Source organism: Trichoplusia ni (genome assembly GCF_003590095.1).
Source record: "Trichoplusia ni isolate ovarian cell line Hi5 chromosome 19 unlocalized genomic scaffold, tn1 tig00000543_group18, whole genome shotgun sequence".
Lineage (NCBI taxonomy): Eukaryota > Metazoa > Arthropoda > Insecta > Lepidoptera > Noctuidae > Trichoplusia > Trichoplusia ni.
In genome coordinates this window covers 1-27,030 of record NW_020799793.1, presented here as the reverse complement: position 1 = coordinate 27,030, position 27,030 = coordinate 1, and the positions used below count along the sequence as shown (strand labels likewise).

Genomic DNA, 27,030 nt, shown 5'->3' with positions numbered 1-27,030 from the left:
CCATTACAATATCGTAAGTCTCGACGGCTTCACACTATATTTAGGAAGACACGAAATATTTCTCGACATAATGAGTCCAAGATCACACAGCAATTCTGAATTACAATTAGACCATAATTCTATGAGAAAAGCTGCAACTAAACGAGCTTAAACAAAACTAGCGCGGCCTAAGGTCAAGGTAGGTCTTAATACAAACACATTTTATGCCTTATAAACCTTTTTTAAACACAATCAGAGGCTGGAAAAGAACAAATCCTTCTAAATAAATCTCAGCTAGCATTAGGTAAATGGGTTGTTGTGAAGCTCACCAATTCTTAAGCTGTATGTACTAGTATAACTAAATACTTAATCTGTTCAATAATCTTATTAGCGTGATATGTATAACACCCGTGTTTTAAGTAGTAAGAGTTAAACCCATTATCATAGAAGAAAATTAACTCTAATTCCTTCCTTTGTGATTTGTGCCTAATTTAATTAATGTGAACTTGTCATACGTAAATAGAGTGATTATTTATTAACTGCCTGTGTTTTCTGTTGGGTAGTTTTTTATTATTAATTTGTAGCCTATGAAACCTTAACACCACACACCTGTCATTTGGAGAAGAATTTTTAAAATCAGTTTCGTAGTTCTTGAGATTGCCTATACAACATCACAAACATTACCACAGTATTAATGACTCATAGTATATAATGTATACATGGATTAGATTATTAATCAATGCATAGTGTAGCTACAACTACATAAAACTGTTATGGACTGATAAAAAAAAATATACAATAACATTGGACATATTATGTTAAATACTCACTAAATTAATTTAATAGCCAATTACTAATTAATAAAAATAATGTTTGGTATAATGGTTCATTATTTGAAACTATAATGTCACTATACAGCAACAATAGAATTAATTCCCATTATTATGAATAGTGTTAATATTGTATTTGATAAGTTTTATTTTAAACACCATTTTATCCTTTCTTCAGGTTCAAATAGAAATGAACTAAAGTATTTAAGGAACATTGTGACAAAAGTCAGTAGTTAAAAAACCTTAACTACTTAAGTATTTAAAAAAATACAAAGCAATACAAAAATCTACTTACACCTTAATATTTTTATTCCGAAATTAAAAACAGGAACTAAAAAGTTTGTTACTAAAAAAGTAACTCTGACCTTAAAACTGTATCTACTTATTGTTTATGCATGAAACTTCTAAAGTAACATCAACAATTGCAAGTTAAGGAAACATTATCACTTCCTCAAAATGGCACATCATAATTCATAAGATGCTTCATATCATGCTACATCAAAACACAGCAGCTATAGTGAATCATACCGACCGTTATTGGCATTGAGTTTAAAAGTGAAAGTTACAATGCACTTCCAACCACCGAAAGCATGGAAGGAGACAATTATCTAGCTGTGCAAGTAACATGCAGATACTTTTTATTCTGAATGCTGATTTTCTAATTAAAATTGTTGTTGTTATGAGAATTTCTAAATATTCATATTTATAATACACTTTAAAGTGAACTACATACATTCTCTTTGGAGTTTTATAGGTTTTCAATGTTACAAAACATGTGGCTAAAGTGTATTTTATAGCAAAATGTATTAAAACAACACTATAATATAACCTTTGATATAAATATTATGCAGTAGAATCATACTGTGTGCATTTATTTCACTATTTGTGGCATCAACTATAAGAAATAACTCAACTTATGATGAATAGAATTTCTTATTTAAATTAAATCCTTATTAATACTCACTATTTCCTATGCATTGTAGCATTTAATTAGAAAAGAACAATAACGGTCACTTTGAATATGCATCATTACTTGATATAAAAAAATACATAGTCAACACATAAAGAGACAATTCACTTGTCAATTTTGAGTGACATACAAGCAAGGCACTCTTGATTTCTATAGAAAACAACAAAGTTGGTCAAGTCAGTAGTCAGTTAAGGAATGTCACTCTTCTCACAATGTAACTTTGTAAATAAATATTCGAAAATGAAATACATTTTTATGATGAGACTGAGTACTGTTATTGAATCCATTCAACCAATAAACAATGCATTGCAGTGGACAAAGATTGTGGCTATAAATTATGCTGAGGTCTGTTTTTATAAAGAATATTATCAGCAGTAAGTATTGTATGATACAAGATGTTAATGATTCATCAGTATTGCAGTACTTAGGTATAAGTTAGCTACTATATTCTGTTACTTTACACAGAATGACATAATAAAGCTTTGGTTAGTTGAGCAAATAGTTTCCTAACAAACAGGTTGTTATCCTTTGTAGTATTATGTATTGATGCAAATTAATTTATGTAAGATATGTGCCCATAGTTGTAGTCTTGAATTTCTCTTGACTTTAGTGGCTAAATAACCTTGTTTCCTAATTAAATGATTAACATATTTGTTGGGTCTATTGAATTTCAAGTATTATTGAACTGTGTATTGTTTATAAACAGTGGGAACCAACTTTTCCTGAAACATTAACATTTCTGATGATTCACTGAATTTAAGTCATATTTACAGTGTTATTTTTATCTCCTACTGTGACTCATTTCTTTACAATTTTAGTATTAATATTGTTAAGCTTCTTAGTATCACCTTAGGGATTCCCTAGTAAAGTAGAAAATGAATTGATAGATAAATGTACCTCTACATCTGGCCTCATGTTTCTCTCACCTAACTGATATTATTATATTATATAGTATTGGAGTGAGAAAGGTGCTCAAATTAATGTTTTGTTAATAAAACCTGTCTTTCCTCATATAAATTTGAAGCAGACCTGTTATAACCTACTTGTCCCTTTTTTCATTAAAAAGTATGACTTTCCATCAAAAAAAATGAATGTTTTAAAGCTAAAATCCACTTTTAGATACAAACATGTGATTGGCATCAAAAAGTTTGTTTACATTCACATTGATCCGCTGAGATCATTGACATGCTATTTGTGATCAGGTTTTTGCATCTGTTAAGAACATGTAGCCAAAGGAAAATCTAAATAGACTGGATATGAAGCTAACTAACAGTATAAGGAATGGTATGTAAATAAGTAAGTTGGAATAGAATGCTGGTTGAGTCATGGATTGTCTAATCAAATATGTAATTTAGATATGCTTAATAGTAGATTAGTAGAAACATTACAATAATGTACGCATATACAAATATATAAAACACTTTTATATTGGCTGTACAGATTGATAATGTAAATTCTTTTAAACATTTCAGATGATTGAGTAGAGAAACTTGAATTTGATGCACAAATTATTTTAAACTGAAATCATAGCAAGAAATTAAGGGCAAAATAACAGGATACTAAATGGAAATCATTATTGTAAATGCATTACTAAGCTTTCTAACAAAATACTTCCTTGAACTGGAGTCACAGTTGAAAGTAATTATAAAAAGGCCTTCAATGGTATGTATTTAAGAATCAAGATAATTTATATTTATCATAAATCAAAATAACTATATCATTGGTCACCCTACATGTAGAGTATGTGCTCTACTTAACTGATTCAATCTTTACATTATCAGAAACATGATAAAACAAATGGAGCTACTTTAAAATAGAAAATCAGCTACACTACAGACTATAAGATTATAAACTTACATCACAAACTGAAGTTGAGTGTTATGGAAAACAAGTTAGCATGATCCAAGCGTTAGCTGTAAGATGTTAATGGTTTAGTCATGGCATTATCAAGCAAAGCACAGCCCATGATGAGTACTACAGCTGACCAACCTGCTTGCTTGTTTCTCTGATGATGATGTAATGAAAAGCAGATACTGATACAAGAAATAGTAAAGCTCCTTACGTAGATGTTCTCTTGTCGTCACTCTGTCGTTCTTTGTCTTTACTGCTGTCACGCTTATTCATAATACAAGACTTGTTGTGCAGGCTCTAAGCCCAGCACTAGCTCACTCCCAGTTCCCAGCGTCTGTCGGGGCCGCAGCGCAGCCCATGTCACCACAGCCTCCACGACACCAGCCAGCGACGCGTCGCCATAACACAATCCAACACAACACTTTTGTCACTTTTTTATTATTGCTATTTTTTTCTTCACTTCAATACTATGACCACTGCACTATTAGACAATTTATCTCAAAATCATTTTTGTTACACTGCAAACACAATTTTTCAAGTGAACACAAAATGTTTCGGCGACACCTGACGACTCGTATCGGAAATCTCAAAATGATAACTGTAGTTTCTTTGGTACACAATTCAAATTAATGATTTTACACGATTTTACTCAGAAAGGGAGCGAGAGTGAATAGAGGTCGCCGTGCCAATGTTATGTTCATTGAAGAGTAACAACAAGCGATGTGGGTGTCCAACTTAGTCAAATTACCAAAATCGCCATGCAGACAGCCAATCTTCGGGTAACTAATGTTATACGTGTTCGGCTAATTAATATTTGTCGATAAAAGAAATGAATGTATCGAAAAAATGTAACAATTGACAGTTCCTTGTGAGAAGTCAACCCCAATAATTGTCGTTCGGCACAAAACGTTTTGAAATAATTTACAACAAGGATTCTCAATAATTAAGTTCACAGCACTTTAGGATTCCTATATGCAGTAAATAAAAGCACAATACGCGATTTTTAGTTAGCTTTCCGTGAGATTAGTCACAACGTCGCCGAAACATCAAATGGACATTTGTTCTGATAAAAAGTTTAGGTTTTGTAATGGCCACCAATGTTACACTTTATCACTTTATAAATTGCGATATAAGAGTTGTATTACTGAAAGTTTTAGTCTAAATTAATTTATAAATTACACGTTTACATAAATATATTACCAACTAACGATAAAATTTCTTATTTAAAAAATATTTAACTCAAAGAATAGTCACTGATTCGCCATTCGGCGCATGCGCAAACTTGCAGCAGTTTGTGTTGTCAGTCTATTTAACTACATTCTATTATGAATACTAGTAAACGCAAACCTATGTTTATTTTAATTTATTTAGCTTCTTTGAAGTACTTTTGCTAGTGTACTGTCATTACTTTGCTTTAAAATATTAGATGAAAAGCCATTCCGATGTTAAATGCAGTTAAAATACACATTCTCAAATTTTATAGCAATGGCAACATTTGTATTAAAAGTAAAAAAATATGGGTGCGTTCACTAAACACGAGTACGCGAAGCTAAGTAATTTTTCATTTAACGATTACGAATATCCATACATGTTTTAATTACAAATATAATCATTGTATTTTTTTTTTCTATTACTTTAAGTGTTTCACGCCGTATATTTTTAGGGTTTCATATATAATTCTCGGTTTTTTGATAGCTTTTTGGTGACAGCATTATTACAGTCTATGCTATGACGCATTTCTATTGGTTTTCCCGGTTGACATATAAACATGTGTGCAAATGGCGCCAGATTTAATATTGATTTGATTTATTACACACTCCTGAGGTATGTATTTACTTCAATATTTTTGTGTTAACGTAAGTCAACATACATTTTATTATTCATTTCTATGTAGAATATTTATTATCTGACACACCTAGCTTGGAGTGACAAAGTCGGGTTGTGAAAAAAAAAATATCTTTGTATAGGGTGGAAGTAGATAGATTGAAATCGTTTATAATTAAATTTTTCTTTACGGATTTTAGTTAGGGGGAAGAGTAAACTTTGTTATAGATTACATCGTAACCTTGTATTTTTGCTTACATTACAGCACTTATTTGTGTAGCATATCCACCTGTAGGTATAGTGTTTTTTCGTTTTAAGTGTCGCGATCCAGACGGTAAGACTGACCCTATTACTAAGAATCTGCTGTCTATCCGTCTCGTATGAACTGTGTTAGTTAGGCAACTGTTTTGTTTTACAGATGCTGTATTTCTATTATTTAAATACGAAAACATAGAGCCCGTACAATAGATATGTTTTAATCCTATTTCCTAGAACGTTTTGTACCCGTCCGACTCGCACCTGGCCGGTTTTCATAGATGATTTATTTTAGTTTGATGATTGTTAGTAACTTAAGCAAAAGTTTCAAATGAAAACCTTTCACAAAGAGAAAACGAGTTTTACAGGTAACAGTGCTACTTTCAAAAGAATCCTGTATCGTGAATCGATAGTTCAATCTAGGCTGATTTAATTCTTTGATTTAAATATTGGTTGAGTTTATTTCCTTCTTATTTTGTCCTTTATTTTAACCTTCAAAGTTTAGCCTAAGTATGGCGACGACCTCTAAGAATCCAAAGAGTATGAATTTCATTAATCAATTAAACCTTGATACAATCCGTTTAGTTTTAATTTATTTAAAAAAGTATATTAATATCTAATGGCATAAATAAAGAACAGTTTTAATGGATTTAAGTAACTAACGTTCATTGATTTATTCTGGAAGTTCTTAGTGATCTACCTTGAGCTAATTTGGTTTCAATGATTGGATTGCATGTTCAAGAATAGACCCTCAGTGGTGGTCAATTACCCACAGGAAGATTTTACAGTCAGACTTAATGGTACAACTAAATCTAATAATAACCCGCGCATTGGCCAGTAAGAAGGCAAACAACCTTCTATGCTATTTACAGAAAAATATAAAAGTGTTTTTGCAAACATTGTAACGTTTCCCACATGTTCGAAATGACAGTTGCGAGGCAGTATGTATCGTGGCCCTGCTCTTGCGCCGTCGACCGTCGAATTCATCGTTTATTTCGCGTATCAACGAAGCCGCGGTTTTACCGTTTCTGACGGCCATTAAGCCAAACACAACTCCAGTGTACGAGCGTGCGCGCCGCTCTCGAGACGTGTTTTATAAACAGCTGTTACTTATCGTGTACCGGTAATCCTTGAACAATTCGAGTTGTTGCCGAACAAAAGTAAGTGGAATTCTTGATACGTTTCCGCCCCATAGAGGTATAGACCCTATAGAATATAGAAAGGGCTCATGTTATTATCTGTGCTTCGGTTTAAAAAAGTAAAATGAGTGTCTGCGATGATACCTCATGCACTTACTTTATGATGTCATTATGCCACTTTAGTTGTTTATTGTACCTTCTTTTTTACGTTTTTGAAGTACGTCTACTGAGATATGGAAAATTTGGTATAAAATCATCTTTTACTCATTTAAATGTTTGGACATTTTCATTAGAATTTACCAATTGTTATAATTTGCAGCTGTGCCTACAAAGTCTTCGCAAGTTAAATCATATGTACAAAATGATATTGTTCATAGATCACAAGATAAGAAAAATACATGAATTTTCTAATTACTTGGTACTTGAAACTTGTGCAAGCGCAAAAACGTAAAGTCACATCCGTGAGGCGTACCTCTGTAATCTGCCATAACACTGGAATTGATATTGACGTTTATTACATAGTTTTGTTTAACAGGAAAACCTAACGATCTTTCCTAAAGCGGTTTTAATAACAAAAATCGCGTAATTAAAAGTTAGATAACATTACGAATGACCTTGTTCATCTATTGTTCCGAGTTTTGGACAGATAGTGCTGAGGCTACATGGTAGTAACTACATTATCTACGTATGTAAACAAAATATAAATTCAATCACTCTGCAATTTCAATAAATATGGTTTAAGTTATCGGCATCTGACATTTTATGAGTTATTTTTTTTCCGTTCCCTGGTTGAAGGATAAAGGGGGAAGCCTTTGTCCATTATTGGGATCTAGCTCGGGCTAAAGATTAAAAGATCAAAATAAAAAATTGACTATCTGCAATTGTTTAGCTAAGCATGCATGAAGCAAGGCTTTATACCTACTTTACCAAGACTTTATTCTTTACTAAAGATTACCCGTAGCGGTAATTGAAATTGGCAAGCATACTTGGCAAGAACGATGCTATAAAATGTATATCACCATAATCCTAAGTGAACCATACTTATACTAATACTTAATCATTAAGCGTTTTCTATTCTATTTATTTGAATGTTAATGCATTTATTAATAACGTTGTTTTAGAAAAACGTTGTCGAACGTCGGCGCTCGTCGATGGCCGGTCCCCATATTTGTTCTGCAATTCAAGAGTTTTCGCATATCTTCATAAAAAAAATCTGGAATTTTCATAGCATAGATTTCTTTATGTATCGCCTATGCAACATGAGGCTATTCGTTGTCGTTGGCCGAAAGCCTCTGTAGTACTCTCAGTAAAACTTCGGGCATTCCGTTTAAATATACCGGCAACAGCAAAAATATTTGTTACAATACAGTCTGACTTATAAAATAAATACTCAAATCTTGAGACTTCTTATCCTTACCCAGTATTTTTTCAATAGTCACGTTTGTTTTATAAATAAAGCAATCAGATATTCTCCCACATGAATAGAACAACGTGAATGATATTATTATCTGAAAAGGTCGGCTTACTCCAAAACGAAACTCGCTGAAATTAAACAATGGATATTGAAAATGTATTGTTCAATGTTTACTATTTTGACCCAAATAAATGAATTCGTGATTCTCATAACGTTATTTTCATCGTCAAGTCAGAGAGAGAATAAGCGGTTACAAAACAAAATAATAATGGGAAAAGTTATAAATTAAAGTTTTCAAATTTTGCTTTTTAATTTTCATCCTAAGTCTCTTTCGTTTCGTTCGTTAGATACAAAAAAATCCCGCATTAGGTCATTAGAACTTAACCAATTCCAACTCCATTACTAGTCTTTATTAAGCTAGGGTTTTATTCAGCTATGATTTGGTTGTGTCCCCATTTAACGATAGAGACATCACGACCGCCTTGCGTAGATACTAGGTATTAAACTACATGAGAAAGACTAACAACTATTGTTTTTTCCAGCCGATATCCATTTCAGACCCAAAGATTTGATTCGTTTTGGTAAAGCTGTTTTTGACCGTACTAAATTGAATTGAATGTCATGAGCGTTGAACCATAAATAAGTACTAGGACATCAAATTGTTATTTCCAATCTAGGTCACAGGTCCTAAAATACACACACTAATAAGACGTGAAGAGCTAAGAATATCTTTGGCGTTTTTCAGCTTGATAGTAGAAGTAATTTCACAAAATAAATGTTAGTTCCACTGTAATTTTCGTGCCAGAGTCAGTTTTATTCATCAGGTGCCTAGCTGCTTCTCGGTAGAAAGTTAGAGACGACATTTTAAGTAACCAGTTTCTTTGAATAAATTCATTTATTGGTTTATGGCATCTACTAAAGTCATGCCCTTGGTTAAGATACACGATACTTTCCCGAACACGCGATTACCAAGATAAAGTGACAAGTCAAGAAAAACTGTGTCAAATCATTACATCACCAAAGATAATGTGAATGTTACTGATATGAAATTATAACTCCCTTTATCTTACGCGTTTTACTATAGGTTTTATCAAAATAACTGTTAAATGACTGTGGTATTTTTCCGTTTGCATTTTGTTTTAAATGTTTTGTTAATTGCCATTGACACATGGGATGACTGCTATTAGCAAATCTATGACAGTCGGGTAGTCAGCCAGATGGTATGATAACCAGTCTCAACTCTCACCAAGGGGTATCGTGTTGCCTGACTGATTGTGTTGAGGATGACAGGTCATACAGATAACATTTACTTTTCAGTTTAAAGGACCGAAACTCGTTAAAATTTTCATGACGATTCCAATAAAAGTGTTGACATGCAATAACGTAATTTTTTATTCCTTCAAGTCATAGTAATAACATTGACTTTATATTGACGAAAATTAATCAGTAATATAATTGTTTATTTTTACTAAAGATGCATCTAACGATGTCAGCCATAATTCGCGTGTATTCTCTAATATAATACTTTTCTGAAGGTGTACCGGTTATACATACAACATAATATTACGTTATGACGTAGAAATCAGTAAATATCTTATCAATAGATGATTCAGGATATTAAATTTATTGCGGCATGTAATCTGGCCCGCTAAAATAACACCATATTTAAATGATAAAGCGTTGGAAAATACCTGGAGGTAATCTAAGTTCGTTATCTAGGGAAGATATTAAACTTACACTGTTGTTTTACAGTTTTGTAGTTTAACCTACACACAGCACAGTACCTTCTTTCTTATCTTGATCAGATTCCTTATCGAGCGTGAGAGTCCTTTATTTAAGAATATCGAAAACAAGAAGTCATTTTACGTATATTTATTTTATATCGTGCAATATTTTATTAAATTGTTTAATATTTAATTAACGTGTTTCGGAAGTCACGTTAAATTGTGGGTCCCGGCTGTTATTCATACATCTTTGACAGTCGTTATAGGTAGTCAGAAGCTTGAAAAGTCTGAACACCGGTCTAACCAAGGGGAATCGTGTGGCCTAGGTAACTGGGTTGAGGAGGTCAGATAGGCAGTTGCTCCTTGTAAAACACTGGTACTTAGCTAAAACGGTTAGACTGGAAGCCGATCCCAACATAGTTGGGAAAAAGCTAGGCCGATGATGATGATTTAATTACCTTACTCATCTTTAGCCTTAATTTACCCTTTATATAGTTTGTAACTATCTATCGTCCTATCTCTTATATTGAATGACCTTAAACACAACGAGCAGCCAAATAACACATTATATTGTTAGTTTTCGCAACCTAAGTACACCTTGCCCTCATGGCCCCGTCATAACACCAATGACCCTTATTCCTCAGCACAACGACTGTTCCAATTGACTTGGGCCCCCGTCCATTATAAATCATCCGTGCAATTACGCTGTGGTTCCGTATCATGCAGAAGTGTATTACAAAAAAATATCATTGACGATCCAGTGCAATTCTGGAAATATGTAAAGGAGAAGAAAAACGATAGAAGGTACATAGATACATATATATATGAAAATACTGAAGTGACAGATCAAGCCGCAGCCGATGCCTTTGCTAAATATTTTGCGTCCGTTTTCCATGCAGAGAAACCCGAGCTAAACCCGGATACTGCTGCAAAAGCTGCATATGCACATATACATCGAGATGTGGCCTCCGTTTCCATCACGACAGTAGATGAAAATGATCTGAAGAAGGCAGTGAGACGCCTTAAGCCAAGATCGGCTGGGGGGCCGGATGGCATTCCTGTCTTCTTAGTTAAGGACTGTATATCAGTTCTTGGGCGGCCACTTCTGTATTTGTATAATCTTTCATTGACCCAGTCAAGATATCCTGAGATCTGGAAGCTATCTCGAGTCTCTCCTGTTCCTAAAGGAGACGGAGGCACACATGTTACTTCTTTCAGACCTATAGCTGTCCTATCCGTTTTTGGTAAGATCTTTGAAGCAATTCTAAGTGATTCCATCAAGCGCCAAATCGGTCACCAGCTGCATAATGATCAACATGGGTTTCGTACAGCTCGCTCCACCACCACCAACTTGGTCGCGCATGTAGACTATATCTGCTCACAAATGGATAAGCGAAGGCAAGTTGATGCGGCTTACTTTGACTTCCAGAAAGCCTTCGACCTAGTGGATAACGATATGCTATTGAAAAAGTTGGCGATTGTTGGATTCGTACCAAAGCTCCTCAATTTTTTTTCTTGTTACCTTAATAATCGACGTCAATATGTGCGGCTCAATGGATATAACTCTGGAGACTACTTTACTAGGTCAGGAGTGAGTCAAGGTAGTACGTTAGGACCTTTGCTATTCGTGATATTTATCAACGATTTACCAGATGTTGTTTTGACTTCAGAGTGTCTCCTATTTGCGGATGACCTAAAACTAACTCTGGGTATTGAAACTGAGGCTGATGCCGTGACATTACAGAGAGATATTGATGCTGTGTCTATATGGAGTCAAGAAAACCACCTTCCGTTCAATAATCTCAAATGTAAAATAATAACGTTCACGCGAAAATCACAGCCCATTATTGTTAATTATAAGTTGCCTGACGCTCCTTTGGAAAGAGTTAAAGAGATTAGGGACTTAGGATTACTATTAGATTGCAAATTAGACTTTCACACGCATATCAACAAAATTTGTAAGTCAGCGCACAAAATGTTAGGGTTTGTCATAAGGACTGCGTCACAGTTTGATAATACACGGGTCGCAAAAGTATTGTACAATGCCTATGTGCGCAGTAAACTCGAGTACGGTGCAGTTATCTGGAATCCTTATGAAGAGAAATACGTTCTAATGATTGAAAAAATACAACGTAAATTTGCTCGATGGATTTATAAGAAACAGTACGGATACTATCCCTACTTATACCCTTCCTTATTCGTGTCTGGTATGGTGGACATTGAAACGTTGAAATTTAGAAGGGCAATGTCTCAAGTCATGCAATATCTGTCCATAATTCACAATAGGATTGATAGTCCCCAAATACTAGAGCGTGTCCGCATCTTAGTCCCTGGGAACGTGTCGGCAAACTCACAGGGACAGGTGGCGCCTCGGCGCCGCCCGCGACTGCTGGAGCCCCCCCGCGCACGTACCGAGCGCGCTCGTCAAGCGCCCACCAACCGCGCACTCCGATTTATTGGGGACATACTTGCACAGCACCACGAGCTAGACTTATTTGCCGATGGATTAGGACATTTGTGTAAAGAATTTCAAATAATTTTAAATAAATTGTAGCCATCAAATTGACATAATATTGTTAGTTATCATAATTAACTGTAATTAATTATTATTTTAATTGCTAGCTGCGTTTTGTTTTTCTTATTTTTTTTTTTTTTTTTTTTATTATTATTGCTATTTTATTTTAATATTAATGTTATTTATGGACTCAGATTGTATTTTTTTTTCCTATGATATTATTGATCAATTTTTAATTATGATTATTCTGCTCATTCCTGACATTGTTAAATAATTTTGCATTGTTAAATATAATGACGAGGATGTGTAACACCGAACTATTAATCTTATAAGCGTTTTGGATGTGTCATCTGTTAGCTTGTAAGATGAAATGAAATGAAATAAATAAATAAATAAATAAATAAAGTGATCTTTTAAGACCTTCTGGAACGAAATGACATTTCAGTATCAGTTAGCAATATCAGACAGCGATATTTTTATGTGAGAATTTTAATGGTAGTGATATTCACATTAAAGTATCAGCTATCAAAAGTCTAAGGGTCTAAGTAGACGGACCGCATTTCAACTGCAATCCAACAGCAAATTTGCAGTTCGGATGCAGTTGAGACGACTGCAATAGAACTGCAAACCAGCCGCTATAGCAACCGTCACAAGACTGCACGCCGACTGCAGTTGAAATGCAGTCCGTCTGTTTAGACCCTTAATGTTCCAAACTGTGATCTTAATATTTTTGTGGACTTCCATAAAAATGATAAGGATCTCACATAACGTTGGCTACAATTTTACAAAAAAATGAACACCACATTGATTATCCAGATTGTCCAAATGACGGTCAAAACTAATTTTCTTTTTTCATATTTTGCAAAAACATGTTCGAAGTTTATCTGCCTATCGTACTGTAGGCGTACGTGCGGTTAGCTTAATCATACGTAGTGGTAATCGTTGAAGTACCTCGATACTTGTATAGAGATAACAATCTATGACCAGTTTAGCATTACAGTGATAAGCTTGTATAGCTTATTGAATAACGTTATTGTTTTCGTATATTTTATTATAACACAGATTATTTTATTTATGTAGACATTTATTTTTAACCTTACACTGAAAATAGTCGTCTGTTTTTATTTGATCATCGTAGTTCAGAACATAGAGCTTTACATAACTGATAGAAAAGGTCAAGTTAGATATTAATAAATGTCAATTTGGCACTTTTACTCTTGACGACCTCCGTGGTCGAGTGGCGTACGCACCGGTTTCAAGGTGTCGCTAGCTCTGAGGTCCCGGGTTCGAACCCCGGTCGGGTCAATGTAAAAATTCACATTTCTACATTGTTTCGGGTCTGGGTGTTTGTGGTACCTTCGTTGTATCTGAATTCCATAACACAAGTGCTTTAGTAACTTACTTTGGGTTCAGAACAATGTATGTGATGTTGTCCGCATTTATTTATTTATATTTATTCTTATTCTACTTTGGGTAATTTATTAACTAACACAACACTTGTTAATTTTAAAGTTTTTACTGTCCCTTCATTATATCAGCATCGCATGACCAAATCGATGCGGCAATGCTTTTTTCCTCAATAGGGCTGAATTCTTGTCTCCTTTGATTTTTTCCTCTACCTCTGACAAGCTAACCTGACGTTGTACTTTAAGGCAACCGGGTTCCTCTAAATAACTGTATTTCTAATAATTAACTTTAATTTACGGGTAATAAGTTGTCGGTCGCTACTGCGCTGGTTTGCACTCTGTTGTTGCTCTTGCACCATACTTTGAAAGCGGCACTTGTGGTCTCAAGGTGTTGTCACTGTCGACAGGATATTGTGCAAGATTCTTCTTCCTAAGCGGACAAAACAAAGAATTACCAATAGAAAAGCAATTGTTTTTTTTTGGTAAAGATATGACCTCATTACTACGTACTATGGATATGTCCGCAAATTTTACAATAAAAATAATTTGGGCCTAATCCATTGTTAAGTGTAATTTTTTAAACATTAAATTAAATAAGTAGAAACTACATCACATTGTGAGAAGTAGGAGGTTTCTTTTACAATACTTAGGTACTTACTTAAATATGCGTATAATGATTGATAGCGCGTTCTCAATGCGGTATTTTATAGTTTTCCATTTAACAGCTTAGAATGCCACTGTTCAAACCAAGTCTTGCAGCATTATTCTGTATAATTTTATTCTTTAAAAAATAATCGTGTGGCCTACTATCAGAGCGAGGTACGATGACTCCAAAATAACGGAATCTTTCAACATATTTGCATAGAGATTTTATTTTTGGAAATTATGTTTCAGCACCTACATTTTAAGCTTGTAGTCACGATTCTGAAGACATGACTCATATGTAAAAAATAAAGCCGCAATTTGAATTAACATAAATATTTATACGTAAACAACTTTATTACTATCAGAAATCGAACCGAAATTCATTTCTGGACAAAACGATTCTATTTTTATCACAAAATATTACATAGAGCTCTATCATTATAATTATTATGGATACTAAGGCTAGACTTATTCCTATAACCATGACAAAGAGTGATCGAATTCTAGTGACGTCATACCCACATCGTCTGAAAGCTATTAAGGCACATCTTCAGAGAGACGAAGCACGTCATGTGATAGACACGCATTTTAGACATTTTAAACGAATTTACGAAAATAAACGGTAATAAAGTCTGGCTGATAACAATAGGTATTGAAACAATAGTGGCCTCCATACGGTTGAAAGCACATCAATGGATACACTTTATCAGTGACAAAAACTTTATTACATGGTAGGAAGATTAATTTCCGATGTCAGTGACGCGCAATCGATCGTACCTTAGCACTAAGTACTTTACTACTCCCGTATTCCGTAATGTGTGTTGAAAAAACTATTTTTGCTTCAGAAGTCAATATGGGCGAGGAAATGTCACCGGAGGTACAAAAGAAAGTGGAACAACTTCAGGATTGGATCAACAAGCAGCCTCATTTGCCGAAGGATATTGGTAAGCTAACTCTATTTACCTACACATACAAGATCAAATAACATTCTTCTATAGTACCCGAGATATCTATGTTTATAATTTTATGACATATTTGAGTAGCTAGAAATAGAATATTAATATATTGTCTGTAGTTTTGTACTTTGTTTTTTGATATCACTCAAATTGATTCGTAAAAACATATTGTTAAAAGATTCGTTTGTGTACAATTAAGACTAGTTTGCGAATGCAATATCATCTCGAGATTCCTTAGTAAAAATCTGGATCGAGTCCGATATGTAATTTTGGTTTGGGGAACATTACTTGTAATTTTCGTTTACTTTTGAAAGAATGACAACAGTTTTAAGACCACAGAAATTGAATAGATCCCGGTATCGGTGGAAAAAGTCAAATACAATGTAAAGGTATTTAGTTTTTTTTCGCAAAAGTGCAAAATTTACATGCTAATGAAAGATTTGAAATTGAATAATGTCAGGCCGATTTAAAGAGTAAGCCAAACTTGACGACATTTAAACTTGTTATATTAATAATTTGATGAATATTTAAATACTACGTTTGTACGATACTTTACCGTATCGTACAAACGTAGTAAAAAAACGTATCGCGCAATGCTATAGTTGAATTTGATTCTCCACTTGCAGTCTTCTTTACTTTGGCAAAAACAGGGATAAGAGAGTTTTTTGATGGATTAAGATTCTTCTAGGAGTTTCAAATTCGAATTCAGAAAACTACAAAACATGTATTTGATTTACTAATATTTTGAGAGAGTGAAAAATGACTCATAACAGACATAAGCATCCGGGTTGGGACTAAAGTTTAAGTATGTTTAAAAACTTTTTCACAGACCCCAACGGTTTAAATAATAACGTTTGTGAATATCCTTTTTTGCGAGTCTTCAGACATATATCAGATATTATCGTGTGAAAACAATGAGTATTAAGTGTGTGGGAAAAACACATTTTATTACATACTTACATTAATAACTATTGTGGTGTTTATACGGAGTATGTACATTAATGAAGAAGATTGATATTTTTTTTTAGAAAAATAGACCTGTACCCAACTAGCTTCAAATACAATAAAACCTACTTGGATGTTTCGTTCTGTTCAGACCTTAGAAATGTTATAAAACAATCAGTCTGGCATAGGTACTGCCTAGATAGAACCTTTTTGTACATCGCTTAAAAGAAGCAGTAGGCTACCTTCTTGTTATTGATTCGTCCGAGTATCACAAAGAATAATTGCCACCCGATAGGCCATTGAGGCATTGAGCGTGCATCGCTGGACGTACAATGAATAGGGACCCGTTGTTACGTCTCTACAACTGGTACACCAACTTCTTCACAATAGTTACAAACATATACTGGACTTTCGACCTAAACCCACTTGCAATACGGTCCAGAAAACAATTTTTGCAATGGCATTTCAATTGTTCTGAAGCGGATCGTCCTATAGAATATGAGTGCTATTTTGCGATTATATGACTTATCTTCATTCTGATATCTTAACAGTAGTAAAAGAACCAACAGTTGATAACTTTACGATACAAAACGTGTTTTACCATCATGTAACACTGACTCTACATTTTTTATAATCAACTAAGTCTGATCAGAAGGTAACGAGGAATGAGAAACCGGTTCAATAAAATGAATACAAAGTTGCCTTGGTCTTGAATCGAGTTGTGATTATATTATTTTTATATATAACCTTAGAGGTTAAACAATAGATACTTTAACTATCAGCGAATTTATTATGGTTATACGTGACAACTAACACGATAAGATTGCTTAGATAGTGGATAAGTGTAACTTTTGGTATATCTAAAATAGAACCATTCCAGTCTTTGCCAAAATGTTAGATATCTGAAGTCTTTTCGATGTACGCCAAACTCGTACAGAGATATATTCTTTCATTTGTTTCTCTTTTTTAACTCGCAGTGATCGGTTCCATTCGTCTTTGCTTGGTGAAGTATCTGAAAAAAGCAAAAACATCTTGTCTTAGAAACACTATAGAATTACCTAATGCTCAGACTAGAATACAATTTACCATTACATGATAAGCCGAATGCCAGACCGACTTTCTCAAGACTAATTCCGCAGCAACAACTTCTTGAAAAGAAATTGCAGTCTTGAAATAAAATCTTCTTCACTTTAGTACAAAAGAATTCCAGAATTAGGAATGCCTTTGTCTGCAATATACAGTCAGAAAATGTTCTCTATAGTTTCCAAGAGCGTATAAACTCGCTCTATATAAATCACTTGGTATTAATTAAGTTCTCTCGTTTCCACACAAAAGACACGTACTGAGTTTAGTAACTTGGAAAGTTAGGGCGGTATCACGTCAGCGTTTGTACTAAGACATTACCAGCTCATCTCTATTTCTATCGCAGTAAGAGTGGTTTTCGTTTTTATTGTTACGCGGAACTGTTCCTATGTACCAAGCTATGTTTTGTGACCATTCAGGCAGCTAGTTATGGCTTGGTTATTAGCTATTGTTTACGGTAGTCATACATTGATGTTAGGCTTTAAATTAAATCTAAATGCCAGAGAGTGATGAGATGTTATTTAATGATCCTTAATATTATTTTGCGTTTCGATTACACCCACATGCCTCTCATACTCTTAGAGCTAAAGCTATACTTGTAGACGAAAAAATACTTAAATAAATAGCTCTTTGACGCATTCAGTGATTTTAGTATAGTCATCATTGTTTGAATGATTCTTGATTACTACTACTTCAGTACATTCTAGTCGATGACTTACGACTCTCAGTCACTCTTAGCTCTGTAGTATTATGTAAAAAGCTCTATTACATGGAAAGTATTATTCATATTATTCGATAAGGTAATACTCGAGTAACATACAATTATGTCCATTACAATCTTACCGCACAATGAATGAAAATATACAACTACCTAAAAATACGAAGAACAAAAAATGAAATGTTTTACAATAAACACTATATATTTACCCGTTATAAATGTTTCAGAGGACAAGATAGCGCGAAGGTTCCTCCACAGCTGCTACTACGACATGGATAAGACAAAGTCCACAGTTGAGCTGTTCTTTAGGCTAAGAGACACGTCGCCAGAGCTCATCAACCACAGAGATCCATTATCACCGCCAATGCAGAAAGTCTTGAAAATCGTGTGAGTGTAAAATTGTTATACCGTAATTATTGTAAAGTATTGCGTTAAATAATACTGGTTTTTTTTGGTCTACTGCTTGCAAAGCTAGTCGAGTGGTGGAGTTCATCATGCAGAACCGTCAAGAGTTCGATCCCCACGTAGGGAAAGCATTTTTGTGACCCCTTCTTTCTAGACACAAGGAATAAATGCCTAATGCAGAGTAAGGCGATAGCTGGCATGGCGTGCTTCTCATTTTCAATTGCAATATTCTTACACTAAGAGGCTACTCGACCTATCGAACCGACGATAAGGATTACGAAAACACCCTATTTATGACTTTAAACATTCAAACTAAAATGTATAAGTCCGGTGACAGTCAAAGCCTGCGCTCAACCTATCTGAAGAAACAACGTCAAAGAAATAACTTGTTACTAAATATAATGTTGTTTCCGGTAGGTACAGCTGTAGAGGAAAATTAATAAGTAATATAGGTCTTTAAATAAAGTCTTCAATACATGCATAACTAAACAGCTAAGCTCGATGTATCCGCATAAGGTGCTGTTAGCTTTGATCTGCCTTGAACTTTGCTTATATAAAGTTCACTTACTACCGTGCCAAGCATAGGTACCTTATTGATTATGTAATGGGAATGCTAACGGCTCTAATCAAGAACGAATAAGCAAAGAGGAGACCATACTTAACTGTCGTGTTGTACTTGTTATTGCCAATTGGGATGTAGTGATAAATAGACATAGAACAAAATGTCATTCTAAAATGCGGCAGTTTTTTCCTATTCCAGTCCCAGTTTTTTAGGGTTAATTAAATACATTGGTTATTACTATATTAGGCAATTGGCAGGTAAACAATATTGGTGTATCTTTTATACAGACACTTTAAATAAATAACCGACTACAAAGTAATGTTTTTTTTAGTTCCGTTTTATTTTTAAACTGAAATTTTAGACAAAAGAACACCATTCGTTCGATCGTTTACCTCTTTTTAGGTAGATACAAAAAACAAAGAAGTAGGTATAGTTGTGGGTTCTTTTTCCTTGCTTTATTTTTAGTCTTATCCGTGTAATTCCATAATTAATGTATCACACGTGTGTGGATGAGTCACATTAATCATTAATAACATTTAATCTGCATCTATGAAACATAGATAAAATCAAAATTTAATTAATTGCTTCTAGAATACAAATTGTTCCTAAGCTAGTATTTCCTATTTACGTTTACCATCCCTCTTGTGTAGAAACTCGTAACATGAAAATTCTGCAAGGTTTAACTTACGGTCCCGGCCGCTGGTAATCTAGGGCGACCTTATGGGTGTAACTAATTCGTTTAATCTCCGCAATAAATCGTCAGAACACTGGAATTTAAACTTGCTTGTATTTATTGCCAGTGGTCTGCGACAATGTATGAAAACTATTTTGTATCGGGTTCATGATTATTTACGTAATTGTGTAGTAACAACTTTGCAGCTGTTATTATCTCAATAAATAGGTATATGACACATAATAATTATTTGGAATTCGATATTAATTGGTGAGTAATTGATCATTAAAGATAGGATACCACCACTTGAGGATTACACAAATTGATAATCTAAAGAGACACTGTTAGGTATAAGAAAATATGTCCGTGTTTATTTATTTTTATTGTTATATACAGCATTTTTTCATGTAAAAATCTGATACGATCCTTCCGGGATTAGCGTGCACATACACACAAACAAACCGACATACAGACAAAAATCGAAAAAACTATAGTTTTGGCTTCGGTATCGTTACACCTTGCAAATGACCTTACGTTATTATAGATTCCTTGTAAGTTTGCTATGTTATTATCGTTTTAACCAAAGTCCCTATCTTCATAGCTCCTAAACCGCTTTTATACTAAACATACATACATTATGTATATCTGCGGATTCCCTATTCGTGTCTATCGCTCGACCGAACTGTAACGAGTGCGGATGCCAAGGTAAGCTCTCGAGTTCAATTGTCCTTGACACTGCGGCCATACAATGCAGTTTGAACGTATTGGCCAATATGCGGTTCTGACCTACTTCTGTATTGTTCTATATGGACCGCAGGATAATGGGAAAAGTTTGAGGAGTAAATAGTTTGTGGGAAACGGAATGGAAATGGAAATAAAAGTTTTTATTGACATAAAAATACAGTTCAGCATTAATGTAACCCTGACGCCTGTGCTAGGCTTAATCATTTACTTTTCTCTAAAAGCCACTATATTACAAGAGCGACAGCACACTGCTTTTTTGAACGACTCCGCATTCAGGAATTTAATCCTTATGTCGCGGGGGTTTTCACAAACACTTAGTGGGTATGGCGTGGTGACCTCAACCTTTCGGCTATCCGGTTGATTTAATTCATTCTCATCCACAGCCTTTGTCGTCCCATTGCAGGGCATAACCTCCCCTTTCTCGTGCCAATTTCTATGGTCCTGTGCAAGCCGCATCCAAACTTGACCCGAGACCTTTACTATGCCATCGACATTTATTTATGGCAGCCCAATCGTTATAAACTGGTTTCACTGTCTCATATAGGAAAGCGATGAAAAATAATACCTACAGCATTACGGTGGAGCAAATAAATACTCCTAGCACTAACTGCTTGGATATAATATCAAAAGGATTAATAACTTAGTCACTTCTGGTTATTTTTTTATCAGTAAGGGTTTTAGAGATTCCTAACTTGCATTCTTCTTTGATTCATTACTCTTGTTGGGTTGTTGTCACTTTCCCGTTTCGTTGAGTCATATATTACATAATATACATAACACAGTCATATACTTGCCTACATACCCTTCTAGCCAAATGACATTTCTACAATCGTAACATCAATAAAAACGCTTGAATTTATATCGATGACAGGTCAAAGTGAATTATCGAAATTTGATTAATAACAAAAACTCGTCTAATAGTCCTTTTGCCTTGCAGTTTCATAATTATAATGAATGTTGTTGAATTATTTTAATTACTTCTAGCATACCCCATTAATTATCGAGGAAACATATAATGTGTTATGACATATCAAATCAATGTAAAACAAGAATATAATAGGTCAATTTACGCTTATTAAAACGGGTCACAATTAACTGGTTTTTAATGACAAATAATCTATTTCGCAGTCTTGTTCAAATGTTGTACTTTCCGGGACTTCATAATTGATTCAATGACATACTTAAACTCGTTTGCAAATAAGAATGATTGAGTGATTTGTGAAAACATGTTTCCTATAATTTACTAGTTTGGTACTTAGTGTTTTTTGTTATGTTTCTGTCAAGGTATTTAATTCTCACTGATAGAGATTAAAATCTGAACAAAGTCTCCATATAGAGTTAGCAAAATCGTTTTATGAATTTCAGCAGAACTAGCAGACTTTGCCACATTCTTCCTTTAGAGGTCTAGTTTTGTAAACGCAACAAATTGAAGCACATAAAAGATATTACTTGACATTCAATGCTCGGTAATTCTTCTTTAATTGAAGCCAAAGAAAAAACCCTTTGCTAATACTATATTAAAAACGCTCGAGCGATCTCTTGATTTATCACTTTTGCAACACATCTGTGATAGACAACAAATGGCCTGTTTTCGTTACGATCGAAATTCATTCAAGAATAATATCTACATATTATTAATTACAACCGCTTGTTTTGATGTTGATACCAAAGAAAACTAGTAATAATTCATGTATTAGCTTCGTCTAAGATAAGACTGTATTGTTTGTGACTAAGATAAAAATGTTTGCAGAAATTTGGCGCAATACGAAATATCCGGGAAAAGGAATATCTGGTTTTGGCAACTGAACGATCCTGGTTTAGAGCAGTACGATCACTTACAAGACGCCAGAATGTTCATAATGCTGTTCGATGCCTGGATACTCAACAATACGGAGTTCGCTGAAGAAGATATTGTTGTTTTAGATACTAAGGATATTAACCTTAAATTCATTACTAAGTTCAATGTGTCCGTTGCAAGGAAAATTGCCAAATATCAGGAGGTAAGTTCATATAATTTTTCTCTTTCTAAATTTAGGGTCTAGAAGATTACAATTTGTGACTTCTCCCTTGTTCAATTCAAGATTAATAATATAAAGATATTGACTCAATGTGTGATCAGTCGGTTGTTGACAAATTTCTGACTTATTCCCAGTTATAGAATCATTATATATTAATATCTTCGAGATTCTGTAACATGCAGCGTAAGGGCAGGAAATCAAAGCTTTCGGAAGAGACATTAGGGCTTATGAAGAAACGACGTGAAAACCCGCCTGTCACTTCGTCAGCTAAGCGGGCTCTAAACCAAGAGATCAACAAGCACGTACGACGCGACCTCCGGTGCTCCAATACTCTAGACATTGAAAGAGCAATTGAGCTGAATCGGGGGTCAAAGGTGTTCGTACAATCTCTTGGAAGAAGCCACTTGACGAAGCTGACCACAACAAGTGGAGAAGTCGTCTCTTCGGTGCCGGCAGTCCTTACGGAAGTGGAAAATTTCTATGGCCGGTTATACGCATCGCATGCATCTCGACCTGATCCCGGAAATGAGGATCCCAGAGCCACATTAACACGCCATTTCACCGAAGACCTGCCAGAAGTCAGCAGTGGCGAAATCGAGATCGCTCTGAGACAGCTCAAAAATGGAAAAGCCCCTGGCGAGGATGGCATTACAACAGAGCTATTAAAAGCAGGAGGAAACCCCTTACTAGGGGAGCTCCAAAAGCTTTTTAATGCCGTCCTGTTTGAAGGGAGAACTCCAGAGGCGTGGAGTAGGAGTGTTGTCGTCCTGTTCTTCAAAAAGGGAGACAAAACCCAGCTGAAGAACTATCGACCCATTTCCCTCCTAAGCCACATCTATAAGCTGTTCTCAAGAGTGATCACGAACCGACTTGCGCGAAGACTCGACGAATTCCAACCGCCGGAGCAGGCCGGGTTTCGGAGCGGATACGGCACCATAGACCACATCCACACAGTGCGGCAGATTATACAGAAGACCGAAGAGTATAATCAGCCCCTGTGTCTAGCATTTGTGGACTATGAGAAGGCCTTTGACTCGGTTGAAATCTGGTCTGTTCTGGAGTCCCTGCAGCGTTGTCAAGTAGATTGGCGATACATCCAAGTGATGAGATGTCTTTACGAAGCCGCTACAATGTCCGTCCAAGTACAGAATCAGCAAACAAGGCCCATACCGTTGCATCGAGGAGTGAGACAAGGGGATGTTATTTCCCCGAAATTGTTCACTAATGCAATGGAGGATATGTTCAAGACGCTGAACTGGAAAGGACGCGGCATCAACATCAATGGCGAACACATCTCTCACTTGCGATTTGCTGACGATATTGTCATCATGGCGGAAACGCTGCAGGACCTACAACAGATGCTGAACGGCCTGGCTGAATCTTCTCTACGCATCGGCCTACGGATGAACTTGGACAAAACCAAGGTCATGTTCAATGAACATGTTCTACCGGAACCGATTGCGATACACGGCGCCGTTCTCGAAGTTGTTCAGAAATATGTATACCTCGGGCAGACATTGCAGTTAGGTAGAAACAACTTTGAGGACGAGGTGAATAGGAGAATTCAGTTGGGTTGGACTGCATTTGGGAAGTTACGTCGAGTCCTAACATCGTCGATCCCACAGTGCCTAAAGACAAAAGTCTTCAATCAGTGCGTCCTACCTGTCATGACTTACGGAGCCGAAACGTGGACACTGTCGGTACGGCTGGTTCACAAGTTTAAAGTCGCTCAGCGGGCTATGGAAAGGGCTATGCTCGGTATTTCTCTGAGGGACCGCATCAGAAATGAGGTAATCCGTCAGAGAACCAAAGTCATCGACATAGCCCACCGAATCAGCAAGCTGAAGTGGCAGTGGGCTGGCCATATTAGCCGAAGAACCGATAACCGTTGGGGTAAACGAGTTCTAGAGTGGAGACCACGCCTCGGCAAACGTAGTGTAGGACGTCCTCAGGCACGGTGGAGTGATGACTTGCGCAAGACGGCTGGCAGGAGCTGGATGCGAGAAGCCGAAAATCGATCTCAGTGGCGTGCACTTGGAGAGGCCTATGTCCAGCAGTGGACTTCGATAGGCTGATGATGATGATGATAGAATCATTAAAAAGACAGTCATTAGGAAATCATCAGTAATTTTATCACTAACGTCGACTAATTTGACTACATCACTCCGATCTCCGATATTTGTTTAACCTTTCACTAACATTCATTTTACGTGTTTCAGGAAGCGATGCCGATCAGATTGAAGCAGATCCACATTCTCAACGCACCGCCCTTCATAGACAAGTTATTTGGACTCATGAAGCCTTTCCTGAAAGCAGAAATTACTGCTATGGTTGGTAAAATTTATAATTGATAAAAATGCCCAGTGAAGAGTTGCTTCTGTTTCAGTGACTAGTTTGATCGTTATTTTCCGTATGATTTACTAAAAAATAAGTAACGTACAATATAATATATGGCCCAATGCTGGACAAAGGCATCTTAGGTTAGACCATTGATCACCACAATGTCTTACTGCGGGTTTTCGAGTTCGGATTCCAGTAGGTTTCCGAACGATGTTTTCGTGGACCTGAAACCTGCATCTCGTTATTATAGAACCGAAAGGACACTTATAGAAGTAACATGTAAACTTACTTGACTTGTCGAAAAGAAATGCCATTTCGTTGATCTAAGTGATCTGCATCGTCATTAAAACTAAGTCCAGAAATATCACTTGCATACTGGACTTGGTCCTAGATCTCAATCTTGATATACCTACAAAATCCTCCAATACTAGTCAATACATATGGAATATTATTTACAGGTCCACTTCCACGTGCCAAAGTCGGACACGATATTCAAATACCTCAGCAAAGAAGACTTACCAAAAGACTACGGCGGCACTCGCCCCTCAATGGCTGAAATGAACAAGGAAGTGTTAAGGATCGTCATGGAACAAAGGTAAGGGAAATACATTACAATAAATATATCCACCTAGTAAAGGTTACCATTTAAACTGTCATTTTTTTTACGGTGACGGAAATTGGAACTAAAATTGTTTCAATAAATTTGCCGTGAGACTGCGCTACTAGCGCCATTCAATCTTTGTTTTATTAAGTTTCTAACTTCTTTATATTTGTATTTGAAACTCCCGCACCCGTCAGCGTATAATTTTTAATTTGAGTTATTGATGTACTGTGAAAAGCTGATCAATTAATCTGTTGTCAAAATTAAATGCTAATGTGTGACTAGTAATTTTCACCAAAAGACGACCGGTCGCTGATCAACATTTGTATTGGAAGAGAAGAGTTTTTAGAAATACCCTATTGTTTTCCAGTAACAAGTTGTTCATTACCCATGCCCTGGAATCAGCAATACAAACGGTCGTCACCAAAACAGTTTGTTGTATTTAGTGACCTAAATCATAACTCAGCTTATCGAAGCCGACAGCGAGCATAGGCCCTCGAAGTTTTGCCCAAACCTACCTTTTTAGGTCATCAGTGATAATTTTTTTCAGAGTCACTTTTTTTTGTGTTTTTCCAGAGAAACCTTCTTGGACGAAAACTTTTGGAAGACAGAAAAGAAGTCTAAAGGTACGAAAAATGAGGTCGCCACATTCAGGACATTGGATATAGATTAATGTTCTTGTTATTATTCTCATCACAATTATGTTTAAGAGATCGTTATAAATATTCTGTTTTAGTATAATTACCGTTGGTCAGGGTTCCATAATTATATATGCCTATTTGTTGTTGTAGAAGGGAATCTGTTTTGGGATTCTATGTTCATATAATATATATTATGTATTTATGTTGTGTATCAAAATACATAATTGGAATAAAAAAAAACAAAAAAGGAATGTTTTAACTGCTTTTAGATAACAAATGTTCTAATGTAATATCAGAAAGAGTTAAAATAACGAAATGTCGATGCATCTGAAATATACATTTTTATTAAGAGAGTCTTTTTTTTTAATATGATGAAATAGGTATTTAAATATACAAACAGGGTTTGTATTTTTTCTTTTTTGAAACAAAATAGAGAAGTAATGAATGTTTTTTTATGAATTAACTAATTTTAGGACATGTAAAACCTAGGTGAAGATTTATTTTGTTTCATTGCAATTTTTATATGTAGCGCAATATCTATAGTACCTATAAATATGTACAATATTTATTTATTATAATACACCGTGATTTTTTAGTCGTCTTACAGAAGCAGCCCAGTTCATGTATCCAATGACTAGAACACGTTCATGATAAAAAAAATAGGTATTAATGAGATTTGAATAAATATAAAATGCAATTTTTATTCATTATTATGATGCAATTCGTAGTTTTAGAAACACAGCTCTGTTGCGAGCGCGGTCCGAGCCTTGTAACAAAGGTGAGGGGCGCGGG

At 35.2% G+C, this 27,030-nt stretch overlaps 1 protein-coding gene and 1 long non-coding RNA gene across 5 annotated transcripts; one reads left to right on the top strand and one right to left on the bottom strand.

The window, feature by feature from the left end:
• The first annotated feature begins 1,964 nt into the window (after positions 1-1,964).
• Positions 1,965-26,587, top strand: LOC113506549 (alpha-tocopherol transfer protein-like). Of its 4 annotated transcripts, XM_026889388.1 has the most exons (9): positions 1,965-2,153; positions 2,899-3,063; positions 3,252-3,417; positions 15,398-15,496; positions 18,482-18,641; positions 22,389-22,638; positions 24,876-24,986; positions 25,455-25,591; positions 26,174-26,287. In XM_026889388.1, the coding sequence occupies exons 4-9, from the start codon at positions 15,406-15,408 to the stop codon at positions 26,268-26,270; spliced, it is 846 nt and encodes a 281-aa protein (XP_026745189.1). In that variant the 5' UTR covers positions 1,965-2,153; positions 2,899-3,063; positions 3,252-3,417; positions 15,398-15,405; the 3' UTR covers positions 26,271-26,287. The 4 variants fall into 4 exon arrangements, with proteins under 4 accessions (XP_026745189.1, XP_026745190.1, XP_026745192.1 ...); XM_026889389.1 differs by lacking the exon at positions 2,899-3,063; XM_026889391.1 differs by lacking the exons at positions 1,965-2,153; positions 2,899-3,063; positions 3,252-3,417 and adding an exon at positions 6,656-6,869 and having other exon boundaries at positions 15,401-15,496.
• Positions 4,086-4,824, bottom strand: LOC113506550. The gene is made up of 2 exons (XR_003401738.1): positions 4,379-4,824; positions 4,086-4,148 (listed from the first exon to the last, which is right to left on the bottom strand). It is a non-coding gene; the product is annotated as an uncharacterized LOC113506550 (long non-coding RNA).
• Positions 26,588-27,030: the final 443 nt, after the last annotated feature.

Coding starts and splice junctions, on each gene's coding strand:
- LOC113506549 (XM_026889387.1), top strand. CDS start 15,406: ATGGGCGAGGAAATGTCACCGGAGGTACAAAAGAAAGTGGAACAACTT. Junction 22,639..24,875: donor AAATTGCCAAATATCAGGAG/GTAAGTTCATAT, acceptor TACGTGTTTCAG/GAAGCGATGCCGATCAGATT. Junction 24,987..25,454: donor AAGCAGAAATTACTGCTATG/GTTGGTAAAATT, acceptor TATTATTTACAG/GTCCACTTCCACGTGCCAAA.